This window comes from Trachypithecus francoisi, unplaced genomic scaffold (genome assembly GCF_009764315.1).
Source record: "Trachypithecus francoisi isolate TF-2019V2 unplaced genomic scaffold, Tfra_2.0 Lachesis_group0, whole genome shotgun sequence".
NCBI classification, from domain to species: Eukaryota; Metazoa; Chordata; class Mammalia; order Primates; family Cercopithecidae; genus Trachypithecus; species Trachypithecus francoisi.
The window spans coordinates 58,931,557-58,950,748 of record NW_022681453.1 but is presented as its reverse complement, the minus strand read 5'-3'; the positions used below and the strand labels follow the sequence as shown (position 1 = coordinate 58,950,748).

General features: G+C 47.4%; 1 protein-coding gene across 2 annotated transcripts in view; it reads right to left on the bottom strand.

Annotated features, from left to right (window-relative positions):
* FGD5 (FYVE, RhoGEF and PH domain containing 5) overlaps nucleotides 1-19,192 on the bottom strand; it is a 124,778-nt gene continuing 105,586 nt past the window's right edge. Inside the window, exons 13-21 of one of the 2 annotated variants that reach the window (XM_033210806.1) lie at nucleotides 16,776-16,859; nucleotides 15,281-15,360; nucleotides 12,410-12,509; nucleotides 11,877-12,014; nucleotides 11,250-11,379; nucleotides 10,304-10,434; nucleotides 8,250-8,378; nucleotides 1,765-1,922; nucleotides 1-1,368 (exon numbers count right to left, since the gene is read on the bottom strand). In XM_033210806.1, the coding sequence (XP_033066697.1) occupies nucleotides 1,332-1,368; nucleotides 1,765-1,922; nucleotides 8,250-8,378; nucleotides 10,304-10,434; nucleotides 11,250-11,379; nucleotides 11,877-12,014; nucleotides 12,410-12,509; nucleotides 15,281-15,360; nucleotides 16,776-16,859 (987 nt within the window). In that variant the 3' untranslated portion in view covers nucleotides 1-1,331. The remainder of the gene's footprint in view (nucleotides 1,369-1,764; nucleotides 1,923-8,249; nucleotides 8,379-10,303; nucleotides 10,435-11,249; nucleotides 11,380-11,876; nucleotides 12,015-12,409; nucleotides 12,510-15,280; nucleotides 15,361-16,775; nucleotides 16,860-19,192) is intronic. The other variant, XM_033210807.1, reaches the window with a different exon arrangement.

Below are 19,192 nucleotides of genomic sequence, written 5' to 3'. Positions count from 1 at the left end.
TTTCCCCTGAAAATATTTAATGCAAGTAAGTCCTAGAGATGGTGCTTTTTATAAAAAGTTTGTCAGCAAATGCCCTTTTTTGTAGGGGACAGGGCAGCAACAGAATGGGGACAGGATATCAGACAATTGATTTTTATTGCAATAAGAGTAGCAAGGAATCCCACCCCTCACATGCTCTTTGCTTTATGTAAAAACCTGTCCAGCAGAATGAGCAACAGTCACCCTCAGGAGGCGATTTAGCCCCAAGTGCCCATAGAACAGCGTCAGGCCACAACTTCTGTGCTCCCTCGCTGTGCCCCGAGCTATCTGCCGAGACCAGGAATTCACTTTTGGAGTCTAACTTGTTTTCTCTTTTTTTCACCTCTCAAAAAATAAAAAGCCTTCAGTAATACAGCCCAAGGATTACCATGTGTCTAAAAGAAGGATAGATTCCCATAAACAATGTTGTCAGCTTGAGTGAGGTAAACACAGGAAGGCACACAATAAATTAAAGCAGACCCTGACTCTTCAGAGGCTCTGCGGTGACCTCTAGGGGCCAGATCTGCCAGTGGCTGCGTTTCCAGCACTGACATAGCATTGAGGACTGCTCTGGGGAGGAGGGACCCCTCCTCTTATAAGTTATGTTAGTATACAGGTCGCAAGGTCAACTGGAGGAGAAAATCCTCCCCTTCCTATCTGGTGGGGCGCAGCCCCTCTAAAGTGATGTGTGCTTGCACACCAGCAAGCCACAGCCAGGTCTGCACAAATCAATTTTATGTACACCCTCATTAGAAAACTGGTGGCACATTAGTCCACAGGATTCCATCTGTTACTGACTTAAGTAAATCACTTAGAAAACACAAAATTGGAGGTTGCAGCTCCGTAAAATAATAAAGTGCTTTCGATGAGAGTAGCTGCTACTGATAGCTTCTCATTTCACCTGAGGCACCACGATTTTTGAAAGGTGATAAGATTTATCATGAGTAAAAACTGTAAGAGCTTCTTTCTACTAAAAAGCCTGCATTTCTAAATGTACTTTTCTATTGGTTTCCACATCTTCATCTTACTAAATTTTAACTCACTGTGGGTAAGGAAATAGTTTATTACCGGTGGCGGGTGGGGGTGGCGGTGGAAAACACAGAAAAGGAGAGGTCCATAAATATCCCTTAAGGGCTCCACTCATGAAGATGTTGGCAAGGGAAGGGGAGTGGTGGGGAGGTTATAGCAAAAAAGGTCAGGCCTCATTGCTGAATCCAGGTGTGTGTCCGGATGAGTTGAGCCACAGCTTAGCTTCTAAAAGCATTCACATATTGACCTAAGAATTTGTTACAAGTCCACATGCTTGATAACTGCTATAACACACTCGCATCTTCCATGACCTCGATCCACCTATAAAACAGAACAGAGAGGACATTTGGTTTTGTGGCTCTGCCTATGACTCTGCTCACAGAACCTAGAAATGACTGGACTAGATTCCTCTTAGTTTGAAGTCAAGGACCATGTCGTATTCATATTTGTCTCTCAAACATGTTTTCCATATTTAGCAAAAGGCCTGGAACACAGTGCAAAAGTTGACTGAATCAATGCATGCTTGATTCATGAATGAATCATGACAGTCTAAACATGACTGTGACAAAGAACAGGTAGTTCTGCAGTTCTGCTATGGCCCAAAGGGACCTAATGGGATAGGATGAATGGAGCAGAACAGAAGCCAAAGCCCCAAGAAACGACTTGTTTCCTTCTGACAGAACAAAAAGGTGTAAGACTAATTAGTTATTTTGGTACCTCTGAGCTGAATTGGTATCTTCTGCTTTGAAGCTATAAAATAGGGTTTTCTTGTGGTAAAGGTGAAAAATAGGTCCTACTTCGCTGCTGCTGCCCTCTTCCTTTTCTGGAGCAATGGTGAAACCTAGCAGAGGCATACTCTCCATGGCCACTTTGTCCTGCAGAGGACAGAAGGAAAAACTGACATTAAACACCGCACTTTGCATAGTCATTTACTGTTATCTCCAATCTGAGATGCGTGAAGAGTGCCTCTGTGTGGGATGTGCTTTGGCACCTGCGGGCTCACCACACACAAACTGTTGACCCTCACTTCCCTCCAGGGCCAGCCCTGAGGAAGGAAAGAAACTCAACACTGGCTGGGCACGGTGGCTCACGCCTGTAATCCCAGCACTTTGGGAGGCCGAGGTGGGTGGATCACCTGAGGTCAGGAGTTCGAGACCAGCCTGGCCAACATGGTGAAATCCCATCTCTACTAAAAATACAAAAATTAGCTGGGTGTGGTGGCAGGTGCCTGTAATCCCAGCTACTTGGGAGGCTGAGGCAGAAGAATGGCTTGAACCCGGGGGGCAGAGGTTGCAGTGAGCCGAGATCGCACCATTGCACCCCAGCCCGGGGGTCAGAGTGAGACTGTCTCCAAAAAAAAAAAAGAAAGAAAGAAACTCAACATATTGTGACAGTTTATCACGGACCAGGCAGTTACATTTCATTATCTTTAATCTTCACAACAATCATAGAACGTGTCACTCCCATTCTAAGAAGAAATCAAGGCTCAAAAAAGGTTAACTGCCCAAGATCACATAGCCATTAAGGAGCAGATCCAGAATTTGCACTCATGACCACCTTCTAACCCCACATTCTTTCCATGGATTTATCAGTCAGTGACTCAGTTTTGCAGTTACTTCTGATCACATATTCTGTACTCATTCCTCCAAAACCTCATTTACAGTATTTCGATATGGAGCACTTACACTGTGCTACAAAGTTGCTAACAATTTGATGAAATGTACCCAAAGAACACAGATGGCTCTTACACATATAGTGCTCAGTGGAATAAGGTTTTTTATATATAGGTAAAGATATTTTTATACACAGTTATGTAAAAACATACATGTTCATAAACAAAACAGACTGTAAAAACACAAAGAGATATAATTAAGCATATTAGAATGGTGGTGGGAGGAAGAAGAAGGGGACTACAGTTTGCGTATAGAAGAGAATCAAGCTGGGCACAGTGGCATGTACCTGTAGACCCAGCTACACTTGAGTCCAAGGCAGGAGGACTGCTTGAGGCCAAGAATTTGAGTCCAGCCTGGACAACATAGCAAGACCTCATCCCTACAACCCCAGAAAACTAAGAAAAAAAATATTTTTAAAACAAAGGGAATCCTCAAAGATTGCTAGATCAGAAAAAGTCTATGACAAAATTCAATATCCATTCATGGTAAAAACAAAAACAAAAAAGCACAAACCTCTTGGCAAACTAGAGTAGAAGGAAACTTCATTAACTAACAAAGGGCATCTATAAAATACCTACAGCTAACATCATAGTTAATAGTGAAACACCAAATGCTTTTCCCTTAAAATTGGAAACAAGGCAAGAGTGGTGTTCACTCTCATCAATTCAATTCAACATGGTACTGGGGGCCCTAACTATTATATTAAGGAAAGAAAAAGACAGACATATAGATGAGAAAAGAAGTAGAACTATTTGTGCTTGCAAAAAAACACAAAACTACTAGAACTAAAAATCAATTTAAAAGATCACAAGACAATCAGTTTTTATGTGTATATAGTAGCAGCAAACAACTAGAAAATAAACTCCTTTCCAAATGGCATCAAAAAAAAAAAGAAAATATTTAGAAATATATTAATAGAAGTAGAAGATGTCTACACTAAAAACTACAAAACATTAAAAGATAATTCAAGGCTTAAATAAATGAAAATTTATGTACCATGTTCATGGATTGAAAGATTCAATATTACAATGTCAGCTCTCCCCAAATTGGTCTACAGATTCCATAATCACTATCAGAGAAATTGATAAGTTTATATGAAAACGCAAAAGACCTAAAATGCCCAAAACATTTTTTGTTTGTTTGTTTTGTTTTTGAGACAGAGTCTGGGAAAAAAAAAGTCTGGAGTGCAGTGGTGTGATCTCAGCTCACTGCAACCTCTGCTTGCTGTATTCAAGCGATTCTCACACCTCAGCTTCACAAGTAGCTGAGATTACAGGTATGCACCACCACACCTCCCTAATTTTTTCTATTTTTAGTAGAGACGGGGTTTCATTGTGTTGGCCAGGCTGGTCTTGAACTCCTGGCCTCAAGTGATCTGCCTGCCTTGGTCTCCCAAGTACTGGGAGTACAGGTGTAGGTACCTTTCCAGCCTCGAAACAGCCTTAAAAAAGAACCCGACTTCAAGTTATAGTATTTGAGACAGTTTGGTACTGGCATAATGATTGGTAAATATATGAATGGAACACAATGGAATGTCCAGAAATGGACCTCTATTTATTCAGTCATTTGAGATTTAACAGACACTGAAGCAATCCAATAGGGAGAGGCAAGTCTTTTCAACAAATGGTGCTGGAACAACTGGATATCCATAATGAAAAAAAGGACCCTCAACTGCCATGTCATACCATACACAAAAATTAATTTGAGATAGACCTAGTAGTAAAAGCTAAAACATTAATGCTTTCAGAAAATAATAGAGGAAAATAACTTTGTAGCTTGCAATAGACAAAAATGCCTTAGCACACAGAAAGCAACGGTCATAAAAGGAAACACTGACAAATAAGACTTCCTCAAAGTTATAAACTGCTGTTCATCAAAAGATTCATTCATTCATTCATTCATTCGTTAGAAAATGAACAAGAAAGTCACGGACAGGGAGAGAATATTTGTAAAACATTTATCTGACAAAAGCCTGGTATAAAGGATACAGAAAGAACTATAACTCAATCACAGGCACAACCTACTTAAAAAAAAAGGACAAGAGATCTGAATAGACGCTTCTCAAATGGAAATATGAGTGGCCAATAAGCACATGAAAGCAATCGTGTGCTTAGTATCATTAGTTACTAGGGAAATCTAAATTAAAACCACATTGACTTACCTCAACACTCCCCACCAGAATGGCTAAAATTTTAAAGCCTGACAATGCCAAGTGTTAGCAATGATGTGGAGCAACCAGAACTCAAAATCACACACTTTGTTGGGGGAGTGTAAAATGGCACACCACTTTGGAAAAAGGTCTTGCAATTCCTTATAAACCAAATATATGCCTGCCTTATGATCCATAAATTCCAATCCTAGATAATGACCCAAGTGAAATAAAAATTTATGTTCCCACAAATACCGGTATGAAAATGTTTAAAGCGGCTTTATTCATAATCACCAAAGCCTAGAAGCAATCCAAATGTTTTTTGACTGGTGAACAGCTAAACAAAACTGGTATAGTCACAAAATGGAAGACTACTCAGCCATAGAAAGAAGTGAACTACTGCTATATACAACAACATAAATGAATCTCAAAAACATCATGGTGAATAGAAGTCACACATGATTCCATCTGTTTGAGGATCAAGAGGCAAAACTAATCTATGGCGGAAAGAAAATTGGAACAGGGTGTTGCCTCTGGGGACGGGATGATAGTGGCAATTTGTAGGTGTGTGCATTAATCAAAACTCACCAAATAGTATATTTGAGATTTGTGTACACTATATATAAATTAGACATCAAAAGGAAAAAAAAAAGTACAAAAACATTGAATTCTTAGGGGAAAGTATATTTTGAAAAACATGGAAAAGTAAAAGGTATAGATGGATGAATAGACAGGTACTTGATAAAAGAAAAGTAGAAAATGTTAATTGTACAATCCAGTTAATGGTCATACGATAGTTCACTGTAAAATTCTTTTTTTTTTTTTTTTTTTTAAGACAGTCTCGCTCTGTCGCCCAGGCTGGAGTGCAGTGGTGTGATCTTGGCTCACTGCAACCTTCACCTCCTGAGTTCAAAACGATTCTCCTGCCTCAGCCTCCTGAGTAGTTGAGACTACAGGTGTGTGCCACCACCATGCCCGGCTAATTTTTATATTTTTAGTAGAGACGAGATTTCGCAATGTTGGCCAGGCTGGTTTCAAGCTCCTGACCTCAAGTCATCCTCCTGCCTCAGCCTCTCAAAGTGCTGGGATTACAGGCATGAGTCACCATGCCCTGCCAGTTCACTGTAAAATTCTTTCAACATTCCTTTATGTTTGAAAAGTTTTATAAACAATAACTATAATAAAGAAATAATAAAATGTTGGAAAAAATAGGCTGGGCACAGTGGCTCACACCTGTAATCCCAACACTTTGGGAGGCCAACATTGGGAGGATCACTTGAGGCCAATAGTTCGAGAACAGCCTGGGCAATATAGTGAGACTGCCTCTACAAAAAATAAAAAAATTGGCTGGGCGTGGTGGCTCACGCCTGTAATCCCAGCACTTTGGAAGCCAAGGTGGGTGGATCATGAGGTCAAGAGATTGAGACCATCCTGGCCAACATGGTGAAACCCCATCTCTACTAAAAATACAAAAATTAGCCAGGCATGGTGGTAGGCGCCTGTAGTCCCAGCTACTGGGGAGGTTGAGGCAGGAGAATCACTTGAACCCGGGAGGCAGAGGCTGCAGTGAGCCAAGATTGTGCCACTGCACTCCAGCCTGGCAACAGAGCAAGTCCCCATCTCAAAAAAAAAAAAAAAAAATTCAAATTCAAATGAAAAAAAAATTAGCTTGGGCATGGTGTCACACACTTGTGGTCCCAGCTTCTTGGGAGGCTGAGTTGGGAGGATGGCTTGAGCCCAGGAGTTAAAAGCTGCAGTGAACAGTGATCACACCACTGCACTCCAGCCTTGGGCAACAGAGCAAGACCCTGTCTTGAAACAACAGAAAATGTTGGAAAAAATAAAGATTCCAATGTATTTTTGATAGTCGCTTTCTCCCAGGACTGTTACTAAAGAGCAAGTTGGATCAGCTTTGGGCCACCTCAGGGTGCATGACAGGGGTGCATGGTGGTGTAGACAGTGCAAGCCAGCTATCCACTTCATCAGAACCTTTTTTTCTTTGATGGGATTTGAAAGCTTTGTCCCATCGCTGGAACAGGTTTATTGAGAAATTATGTAAATTCCTCTTTCTAGAAGAAACTGCTTTGGAGTCATACTTAAGTCCATAATTCATTCATTTTAATTTTCGTTGAGATAGGGTTTTACTATGTTGCTCCGGCTGGTCTCAAACTCTTGGCCTCAAGAGATCCTCAGCCTCCCAAAGTCCTGGGATTACAGGCGTGAACCACCATGCCAGGCCCCTAAATCCACCTTTTAAAATAAGCTTATGCTGTCACTTACATGACAACTGTTCAGTTTGTTTTGGAAAGATAAAAATCCCCACAGTGTGGAAGGCCCCACCTGTGGACATAGGCAAAGGCCCCTCAGGGTGGGGTGTGGCTCACAGGGTGCCCAAGCCACTCAGGCCTATGGCAGATCCCCTGTCTGCCTGCTTTGCTTAGAGTAAACAGATGTGGGGCCTTGCTAAGTGTTTAAGTATGGCTCCAAAGCAATTTCTTCTAGAAAGCCATCCTCTGTGATCCCTGGGGACGGGCACACTGCAACCTTCACAGTTGCAGGTCCTTCCAGAGGGAAGTTTCATGCCCCAAAGAAGGAAGTGCCTTTTGCACATCTGCTAGCATCTGTGGCCACGGGAGAAGGGCCAGCCCTCTCTGACATGCACATCCCAGTGGCGCAAAGCAGCCACCCTCTGCAGCTCATCAGAATACATTTAACTCCCATTTTCAAAGCTGAAACTATGCCTGACCACCTAGAAGCCACCAGCTGGTGGGGCGTGGAGATAGAAATGTTTCACATTATCCAACAGGTTCGGCCTGGGTCGGGGCCAGATAGCACCCTGCTACACAACCATGGCCACACATCTGTCTACTCTGGAAGTAAACTTGATTTCCAAGGTTCTCTCGCCTAAAGTAAGATATTCTATAAAATACAGATTTCAGTTTTCTTTAGAAGAGTTACCAGAGTTACCCTATAAAAGAGATGGATGGACAAAAAGGGAGTAGCTTCCTCCACACTGCTGAATTTTGCCCCAAGCAATCTAAGTAGACAGTAGGAAGGCATTTTCTTTTGTGGCATGGCTGGCTTGTCCCGTCTTTGTCCTAGATGCTGGGCCTGTGACATTTAAACACTTTGCGGCACAGGTTGGCAGGTCCGTACCTTCTTATCTCCACAAAGAAACTGCAAATTCCTTAGATTTTGAAGTGGTGAGTGGTTGTGTAGCCACAGCAACACTGAGCACATGGCATTGCTCACTAAAGACTTGACTGCCACGAGAACTGGCTCAGCAGCCAGGACTCACACAGCCTTGCAGGTGACAGGATGTGTGCAGGCCCCAGGGGGTCATTTCACAGAAGAAGGGAGAGAGTGCAGATCACTACTACCTCACTGGCCATGTAGGTGTAGAGAACTTTGCCTTTGATGACAAACCAGAGCTTCTTCCAGTGCCGCTTGCCCCTCTTACACCGGCTGAGATAGCCGCTGATGGCACAGCCCTCTCCAGAGGCAGCCACCTGGCAGGAGGGAAGCAGAGTGGTCAGGTCACCCCAGTGGTCGGGCACAGTTCAAACAGCACAATTCAAAATGACACTGCAAATCATCTGGCTACTTATACTGCTTTGACATTGGATAAGGTCTCAGGATCCACCCAATACCAAAGTCAACAAGATAGTGCTTCATGCTTTTGAGAAACAGGATTTAATGAATGGACCCAGATGACTTTAGGAATGCTGATGCTTCCCCCTAGTGCTGTTTCAGATTCTTGGTTCCCTTTCCCAACCTCAGCCCCTCGACTCAAGAAACTTCGTTCAGGTACTTAGGGGAAAGGTTCTTCCTTCTAAAATTAACTCTTGCACTTTCAACTTATCTCTTCCTCACATTTAGGGAGGGATCCTCTTTGTATTGTGGCCCAAAAGGTTTTAGTCTCCTGCCTAGTGGGGTGTGTGCAGCGTTAAGTCCTTTTATTATTATTACTACTCTTTGTGGTGGTGGGGGGTAGTAGTATTCTGTCCACAGGCTTTATGTGGTGAGGAACACAGGACTGGAATAATACCGACCTGGGATTTCCCATCCAGGCTCTACCAATTACTAGGTGGTTAATGATGAGCAATTTGCTGACTTCTAAGTCTCAATTTCCTTACTAGTAAAAGAGGAATGCAATGTAAAAAATGTGAGCTTTATACATATATGTGATTATGAAATGATCTCTAAGACAAATTAAGTGGAGAAAACAGAAGAGATTCTGTATAATATGTTGTCTTTTGGGTAGAAAAAGAAGATATATGAATGTACATCTGTATTATGTATGTGCATGAAAATTTCTAGAAGGATCCATAAGAAACTTGATGGCGGTGGGATTAAGGGAGGCTGGGAAGGATGACAGACTCACTTTTCATCATATGTGCTGTTTTGTACTTTTTTGGGAAAAATGTTTAACCATGTATGTGTTCTTTTTTTTTTTTTTTTAGACAGTCTCGCTTTGTCTTCAGGCTGGTGTGCAGTGGCGCCATCTCAGCTCACTGCAACCTTCGCCTCCCTGAGATTCAAGCGATTCTCCTGCCTCAGCCTCTCGAGTAGCTGGGACTATAGGCGCGTGACACCACACCTGACTAATTTTTGTATTTTTAGTAGAGATGGGTTTTCACCTTGTTAGCCAGAATGGTCTCGATCTCCTGACCTTGTGATCTGCCCACCTTGGCCTCCCCAAGTGCTGGGATTACAGGCGTGAGCCACCGCGCCCTGCCGTGTTATTTCCAAGATTTTTAATTTGCAAAAGGAACAAGTTAATGGATAAAACTGTACCTATTTAAATTTTCCATTCCCTAACACTTTTTTAAACCCTTGCTACCCGCTACTTGATATTAATGGACTAACTTGGAAGCAGCTGATCACACTTGTGGACCCCTTGTGTATTCACAGGCATACATTGGTCTGTGGTTGTGATTGGAAATACAGACATACAATCTGGTCCTATTTGCGGGATACAATTGAGTTTAGCCAATTCTGAAGTTTCCTGCGGAGCCCATGGCCTCCAGGGACGTCAATGCCTGAGCTGGGTTGGGACCCCCAGGATGAGGGGACAGTGCAGCTCAGGGGCCTGACATGGAAGGACCAACCCAGGAATTTGGCTCCTTTAGACTGAAGAGCCCCTGTGATCTGTGCAGTCTCCTTGAGTACCACATCTAGGCTATGGGGCAGGAGAAAAAGGAGAGAAAAGAAAGAGGAGGAGGGGAGAGGTAGAGAGAAGGATGGGAAAGATGTCTCCTAGCACCATCACTGTCAAGTCAGTCCACGTAGCTGGGATGCTTCCATTAGGAATGCTCTGTCCAGAAGAGACTGGTCAGGCTGGTTCAGGGCAGGGTCTGACCCCGTCTACCCAGGAGGACCATGAACCTTCCAAATCCCCGACTTCCCGCTTGGGTAGCCCTGCCTACTTTACCTCTGTCAGGGCTGAAGGGACTTTCTTCTGCTTCTTGAAGGTCGAGGGGTTAATGCTCTGGAAGACAGATGAAAAGGCACTGCCCGAGAAGCGGGGTGCAGACAGTGGGAAGCTCATGCTCACAGGCCGCTCTGTAACCGAAAGAAGCCGTGGGGAAGGGAGGTGAGAGGCGGGCCTGTGGCTTGTCTTTGGAACGCTGACTCCTGTAAAATCCCTCTAGGAATGTGAGCCATGGGGGTTAAGTGGGACCTGAAAGTCAAGCACTCTCCCTCCTGCAGGAACAGACAAAGGCTATGGGGGATGGGGAGGGGATGCTTTTCCAGGGCGCTGGACAGCCCTTCACCTCCAGGCCTCCAGGTAGCAGGGACTGGGCTGTCTTCTCTGATGACCTCAGTCTAGCCCCATGGAGTGGAGGCAAGGGAAATACTTTAGTTTTAGGCCCAAGATACACCTGCTCTCCTTCCTGGGAACTTCACCCTGCTAGGGCAAGGCCTATCCCTTCAGCACTGACCAGGTCTCTCAAGGGCCGGCTCAGCTTCCCAAGGCTCCTGTGTGGAACAGCCTCACCCATCTCTGACCCCAGCTCCTTTGCTGCCAGGCTCCTATAGTCCTTAGTCCCAGAAAGGTGCCACAGGACACAGGCCCATAGGACACTTGACGAGAGGGCCTCTGTGGTAAAGGACACAGGAGTTCCCTGCCTCCGTCCCCTTACACACACACTGACTCCTAAGCTTAGCTACAGAGCTCTTCTTCTGGGGACACCGATCAGTTTTGCATATCTTGGGAAATGGTACCCTGGTGTGAGCTCGAACCTCTATTTCCTCCCTCCATGGAGTGAACAACTCCCTCCAGGGAAAGCGGTTTCCGTCATGAACCATGGAAGCCACTGGAGCCTGGGGAGAAGCCACCAGGCCACTTGGAAGAAGGCAAGTGGTCCCCAGGTTACCTCTCATCAGGCCCGGGACAGCCCTGCCCCGCTTCTTCAGCTCCCCGAAGCAGCCGTCGCAGACCTTGGCCATCCTGTCCTTCAGGTACTTCAGCGGGTACTTGTTCCGTGAACAGTTCCGGCATACGATCTGCAGGCCCAGGTGGGAAGATTCTCATCCCTCTCAGTGCGTGCAAAGGAGACCTGCATCCCTCCCCTCCACTCCCTCCGCTAATCCACCCATAACTGCCCTTAGGTAGCCCCGGGTTCTGATCATGGAGCTGTGTGTGGCCTCTACTTTTCCAGCAAGGCTTCATCTTGTTTCTGAGCCAGCGCCTATCTGCTTTTCTGATGAACCTATGCCCTTAACCACTACACGATACTTTTTTCTCCAAGCACAATAGCCATGTATGCTATGGTTTTCTGTTGAAAACATGGTGGTATGGAAGGGGCCTGGGACTTGGAGCTCTGGTCTGACGATCTATGAAATGGGAATTAGCAATCTGTACCTCTCGGGTTGGTGTGAACACACCTCACTCTGGGGCTTGCAGTAGCTGCTGGATATCCCTGAGCCCCCAGCTGGACAGGGACATGCCCTTCCCCCACCCCACCCCCATGCACACACTCACCCCAGATGGAGCAACTCACCTTGCCACAGGCATGACAGTGATGACGCCGCAGGGTGAGGGAGAAGTCGCAGCCGCAGTTCATGCACATCATGACGTGTGTGACAGGCACCAGGGTCGGGGGCCTCTCGCCAAGGCTAACCCCCAGCCTCTCTCGTATCTGCAGCAACAGAATTGGCTGAGTAATGTGGAATGTGGCCAGGAGACCAGCCAGATGCATAGCCCAGTAAGCCCTGCCCTGCTTCTCTGTACAGGGTGTGTGCATGTGTGGGTGAGTGGGTCTGATGCTGAAGGCCTCTCCTGCACCCTCCAGGATGCTCACTCTTGGTTGGGAAGCAGCCAGACTGTGAGAATGGGGTTGGGGGTGCTGGGCTCCTAAGTTGCACGGAGGCCGCCCCTGACTAGGGTGGGAGCATAGCAGAGGGGTGGGGGGAGCCAGTGCCCCAAGGACAGGAGCTACACCTCCATCTGCGTGTGAGTGGTGACAGCAGTGCCCGCCCAGGGAACCCCAGGTCTCTGAGGCTAGTGGCCCGTGGGCCCTGCCCACCCACTCACCTCCACGCTATGGTGGAACGCAGCCAGAGCCTGGGCCTTGTAGTCCTCAGGGAGGGCTCTGCTCAGACAGCCATACCACTCGTCCCTCTCTGCACAGGAGCTGTGGGCATGGGCTGGAGTGAGCAAAGGCAGGAGCAGCTCTGCCTCCCACCCTCCATCTCAGCATGGATGAGGTCCTCACTCAGATGCCCCATCCTCCTCCCTTGAGCCTACACCTCTTACACTGCCCAGAACCACCACCAAAGAACAGATCACCTGCCACACTAGGTTTACTAGCAGACCACCGGTCCATTAGCTGTCCTTGGACCTGTTTCTTCCTATACTGGAATAGCAACAATATTCCCCTAACTCCCAGGGCTGCTGTGGAGATGAAGGAAGATGTGGGACGTGGAACCACATTGTTAACATTGTGCAAAAGCAAGAGTTATTAGGAAGGCCCAGAGGGTCCCACACTTTAGGAGAAACAGGCTGGCAGGGGACAGACGGCTGGGTACCTGTGGAGGACGAGGGGTAGGTGGGAGCTGGCAAAGGTAAACATCTCTGTCTCCCACCTTCCTCATCTCCCCACATAGCTTCCCAGTCATCCAACAGGCACTTTCCAAGTCCCTGCTCTGCACCAGGGAGGGCTTCTTGAGGGGCAAGAGCTACGCTGGGGCTGTGTGCCAGGTAGCTGGGTGGAGTTCTCACAGTGTCCACTAGATGTCGCACCTACACCGCAGGTAAGTGTGCAGCCTGCCCCAGAAAGCAAGCATAAGGGCCCGCTGGCCTGGGCGGGAGCAGTGCTGCCAGGCAGTGGCTGAATCAGCACTGTGGGCAGCAAGACACCATGTCTCTAAAAGGCGATGAATGGGTCCTGCTGTCCCCTGGGAGCTTCAAGTGTGAAGTGTCTGGACTAGCAGGAAGGTGACTGGCATACTAAAGGCCACTGTCCTTGCCCTGGGAGATGGGCAGCCCCACCTAAAGGCCCACGTGTGGATCGTCACCACCTTCATGTCATGGCCGGACTAACAGAAACTATATGCTGGCAGCCTCCTGCCCTTGATTTTATCATAAGGAGAGGTGAGGCCACGACCCCCACCCAGGCATCACCTCCTCCAGGAAGACTTCCCTCACTCCTCCAGATGGGGCAGTCCCTCCTTTGGGTTTCCAAGCCCTCTTCTACTCCCTCATGCCATAGACTGTAATAGATAAGAGCTCTGGTCCACACAGTCCCGGGTTCAAACTCCAGTTCCACCTCACCTGGCTGTGTGACCCTTTTGCAAGCCTCGACTCCCTATGCATGGAAGGAGCCGCAAACCCCAGCTCTAAGGGTGGTGATGAGGATCACGGAGGTGCCTGAGGCCTGACAGGTATCCAATGCCTGCTACTGTTGTCATTACCACTATTAATTGTTACAGCAGTTACTGCCCTGCATCTGAAGCAGTTTAAAACTCTCCTACCTGTAATGTGGGCTCCTGGAGAGCACAACAAGGGCTAAATTGTTTGTGTCTTCAGCCCCGGACCTGGCACTGAGGTGTAGCTAATACATGCTTAATGTTTTTTTTGAGACAGGGTCTCACTGTGTTGCCCAGGCTGGTCCCAAACTCCTGGCCTCAAGTAATCCTCCAGCCTCAGCCTCCCAGAGTGATGGGATTACAGGTATGAGCCACCATGCCCCACCTAATAAATGATTTTAATGAGAAAATGCATCTATGAGAATGCATGTGCATGAGTGCATTTAGATCCCATTTCACGCTCAGAACCACCCCAATGCAGGATAAACCCCCATGTGATAGGCACCGCTGCCATCCCAGGGTCATGGGCTTGCTGAGAGGAGACACCCAAGCCCCAGAAGCCTTGCTGACCCCTGCCATGCACGTCCCTGGCTAAAGAACTGCCCTTAGCTGGAGCCATACCTGCCTGGTTTCCAAGCCCTTGAGAGCTTGAGCTTACCTTGCCCTGAGAGAAGGAAAAGGGGATGCTCTTTAAGGTCATGGTCTGAAGCCAGAGATGAGGATCCCAGGCAACCTGAGGGCCTGGAGAAAATGCAGACCTTTCTGAAAGAAAGGCCATGTCCCCCTGTGGTCTGAATGTTTGTGTTCCCCCAAATTCAAATGCAGAAATCCTCTTTCCAAAAGCACTGATGTTGGGAGGCAGGGCCTTTGGGAGGTTATGAGGCCATAGGTGTGGAGCCCTCACGAATGAGATTAGTGCTCTTATACAAGAGATCCCGGAGAGACCCTTGCTCCTCCCACCATATGCGGTGGCACTGTCTATGTGAGAAGGCACCGTCTTTGAACCAGGAAGCAGAACCTCACCAGACACCGAATCTGCCAGTGCCTTGACCTTGGATTTCCTGACCTCCAGCCTATGAGAAATTTCTGTTGTTTATAAGCCACCCAGTTTATGGTATTTTTGTTACAGTGGCCTGAATGGACTAAGACACCCCAAAGACAAGGGCAACGTAAGTGTTGAGCGCTCACTCATTATTTCTTTTCTCTCATCTTCTAGACAGGAAAGCAAAAAGGCAGACTACTTTATGAACAGCAGCACACAATACATTTTTTACTTGCCTTAACTTTTCATGTTGCTACAGAGACCCAATCATCCATAAAGAGCTCCACAAACATGAGACATTGCTGTTGTCGTATTTAAGCCATGGTCTCTAGAAACCTCTGAAGTTGTATATAAAATTTTATGAGTGTGTACATTTTTTGAGGGGAGAAAAGTTTTTATCAAATTCCCCAAAAGGTTAGGAAACATGGAAAAGAAAAAAAGTCCTTTGACCCAGAGGATACCAAAATAAAAATGGCACATCCTTATCTGTTGTTCTGAAACTTCCCACGCTCACACCTCTGCCTTGTGCGCCATCCTCCCTCCACCTGCCCGTACCTCGCAGACAGCATCAGGCAGGACTCGGAAGTCTCAATCTTTAGAGCATAGGGCACTTTCTCCATCACAGGGCGGCTGACCTGGAAAACCAACAGCAGCCTCCTTCAGGGTGGGGCAGGGAGGGGCAAGTGCACACCGGCTCCTCCTGGCAGCAGATGAACAGTGGGACCGTGTCCACCTACTGCCGTTCTCTAGCCCCAGGGCATACCTTTCTGTGATGGTAGGTGCTGTTAAAGGTACCTGGCTGCCAGCTCCGTCATTCTTGGCCACTCACCCACCGCTGGGAAGGCTGCAGAGCGTCATGCTCAGGGACCAGGCTGGGCAACCCCAGGTGCACTGTCATGTTGGACAAGTACCTGCCCAGTGACCATGTCTCCCATTCCTTTTTCTAACAGTCTCCTCAATAGAGCCTTTGGTTCCAAAAGGGAACAAACCTCCATGCTGAGAAAGGTGCTTCCTCCTTCCCCTTCCCCATGGTAAAGAGCCTACAGGATCAAGAGAGATTGCACAGTGCCTCTTACAGCTCTCCTGGCCATCCCTGCCTCTGCCCTTGACAATGAGAACCACCTGCGGCTCCACTGTCCCACCTCAGTGTCGCCCTCTCTGACTTCAGCCCCCTGTTGCACCAGAATTAACTTCCTAAAACCTCCTGCTCCTCAAGGTCCCCAATAGCTCCCTAGTGTTCCCATCTTTGGGACCAAGTTACACGGAGCTAAGCCCCACACATATGCCCATATTCACAACAGGATTACTCACAACAGCCTAAAGGTGGAAGCCACCCAGTGTCCATCGGCAGAGGGTTGAATAAACACCATGTGGTCTATCCACACAACGGAAGGAAAATTCTGACCCATACTACAGATGACAGGGATCAACCTTGAGGACACTGTGCTAAGTGAAACAAGGATCAATACTGTGTGACCCCTCTCATTCGAGGTATCCAGAGTAGTCAAATTCATGGAGACAGAAAGTAGAACGGTGGGTACCAGGGGCTGGGAAGGAGAGGGGAATGGAGAGTTGGTGTTTAATGTGGGCAGAGTTTCAGTCTGGGGAGAGGAAAGAGTTCTGAGATGGATGGTGGTGCTGGATACACAGCAATGTAAATGTGCTTAGTGCCACAGAACTGTACATTTAAAAATGGTTACTTTAAAAATAATATGTATTTTATCACAATTAAAAAAAATTACCAAACACCTGCTTGTTCCCCCAACCCAGGCCCTTCCTTATGCATTTTCCTCCTTGTAGGATGCCCCCCCTCTCTTTCTTCCTGATCTGACCAAATATTACCCACTCTAAGGGTTCCGTCCCCTCTTCCAGGAAGCCCTCCATCCCCCTCTCCTCTCCCTGGGCACCAACCTGCTGTAGCCCAATACTGTTTCCCCCGGGCCTCCCTCTTCCAGCTGGTCTGGGTGCTCCTAGGAGCAAGATGCTGTCCCCTTCTCCCCTGGGGTCTCCCTGTCCCCCAACCCTGGGGTACCTTCCACCAGACATTTACCTTCATGCTGGCCACAGCCAATGTGTTCTTCAGCCGGTACTTCCCATCCTTCTGGGGATAGGTGTACAGGAGCACATCGTTCATCTGGAGAGAGGGAAACCCTGTTAGAGTCCCCTGGTCCCAGACGGCTGTGCCAGGCTTCTGTCCTCAAAGGATGCCCGAGCTCCGCTGTGCACAGGCATGTTGTATTCCTCAGTAACCCCCACAGGTGCGCAAAAACATTGTGGCCAAAATGTGAGCCCCTTCCTTGCCATTCTACTCCTGGTTCAATGCTCGAGGGGAATAAACGCATATGCCCTCAAGAAGTCATGTGTGAGAATGTTCACAGTGGCTTTATTTGTAACAGCCAAATAGTGGGGACAATTCCAATGTCTATCTGCAGGTGAATGGATAAACTAACTGGTCTATCCATACCACAGAATACCTTATAGCAGCCAGAAGGAACACGCCGCCAATACACACCACCACGTGGATGTATCTCAAAATCATGCTGAGTGAAGAAGCGAGGCACGAGAGAGTTACGCTGTTTGATGACATTTCTGTGACATTCCAGAACAGGCAGAACTAATCTAAAGAGGGATGAAAGTCAGGCCACTGGTTGATGGGGGCCCCCGGGGTTGGGAGAAATGAACTCCAAACAGGCACAGAGGAACTTTCTGGTGGTTGGAGATGTTCCACATCTCGACCCAGGTGGTGGTTACACCGTGATATACACTTGTCAGTACCGACTAACACATATGCTTAAGGTTGATGCATTTCACTATAAAAATTAAAGCTCAATAAAGTATAGTTAAGGAAGGGTTGGGAGACACCTTGAGGAGAGGGAAGTGGTGGGCCCTGCTTGCTGCTGTACTTCCAGGTCCCTTCACAGAGTAGGTGCTCAATTAATATTTGTTGAATTAACAACTAAAGCCCTCCCAACAGCAGGGCATACAGAAAGACATGTAATGAAAGTCACTTTATCTCCTTAGGAGAGAGTATTTCTGTTTAGCTAAACAATTTCAGGTGTGAGAAGATGACATCACGCTCAGGGTTGTAAATCCTGACCATGTTACGGACCAGCGTGGAGACTATGACCAAGCCCTTTCCTCAGCTGAGTCTCAGATTCCTCTGGGAAATGGGCGACACTACTACCATTACTTATCATGGACATGTAGAGAATGCCCTCTCCATATGTGACCAATATGAACCTGGGGTGAGCCCTTTTCACATGGGGCCAAATGAACCAGAATAAGCCCACTAAACATGGAGCCAACATGAACCAGGGGAGTCCTTTACACATGGCACCAACATGAACCAGGGGGAGCCCTGTACACATGGCGCCAACATCAACCAGGGGGAGCCCTTTCCACCTGGAACATGAACTAGGGAGCGCTGTGTGCACGTGGCACCAATGTGAACCAAAGTGAGCCCTGTACACACGGCGCCAACATGAAACAGGGTGAGCCCCAGACATGGCACCAACATCAGTCAGGGTGAGCCCTGTACACATGTTGCCAACATGAACTATGGTGAGCCCTGGACATACGGCGCCAACATCAACTAGGATGAGCCCTACACACATGGTGCCAACATGAACCAAATTGAATGTTCTACACATGGTGCCAACATAAACCAGAGTGAGCCCTGGACACATGGCATCAATGTGAACCAGGATAAGTCCTGGACACATGGTGCCAATGTGAACCAAGGCAAGTCCTCTATGCATGGTGCTGACATGAGCCAAGGAGAGCCCCGCAGGCATGGAGGAAAACATTAAGTAGGGGTGTGTAAGGACGGAACAAGACAATGCATGTGAAAAGTCATAATGAATACTTCTTTTCCCCTGATAGAGCCTGCTGAGGGAACAGAATGAGGTTTCCCACAGCTAGCTCTTCTCGGGACTCCAAGGTTCCAGCTATGGCAATGCAGGAGACTTGGCCCACCACTGACCCCCCATGGGACCTCAGGAACCCCTCCCTCTCTGGGCCTTGCTGTGTCCCAACAGAGTTGGAGTAGGTGGGGGTTGGTGCACCTCCCTGTGAGGGCCAGGTGTTGAATGTTTCAGGCCTCTGCCTCTACCCCTCAACTCCACTGCTGTGCAAAGCAGCCACAGATGACCCATGATAGAATGCACGTGGCTGTGTTCCAACAGAACTTTATCAACAAAAATTGGCGTCTGGCTGGTGTTGGCCTGCAGCTCTAGTTTGTGAAGCCCTGTTCTTGCCCTGCCTTCTAAGAGTGACAGGCGATATGGTGCACTGACACTGATTCTGCACCAGGCACTGGACCAAACCCCTGACTTCACTCCCACAGTCCTAATGTACACTCCCACAGTACTAATGTGCAGGCACCATGATCATCATCCCCATTTCCCAGAGGGAGAAACTGAGGCCCAGAGAGGCCAGAGGCCATGCCTGAGGTCACAGCTAGCAGGT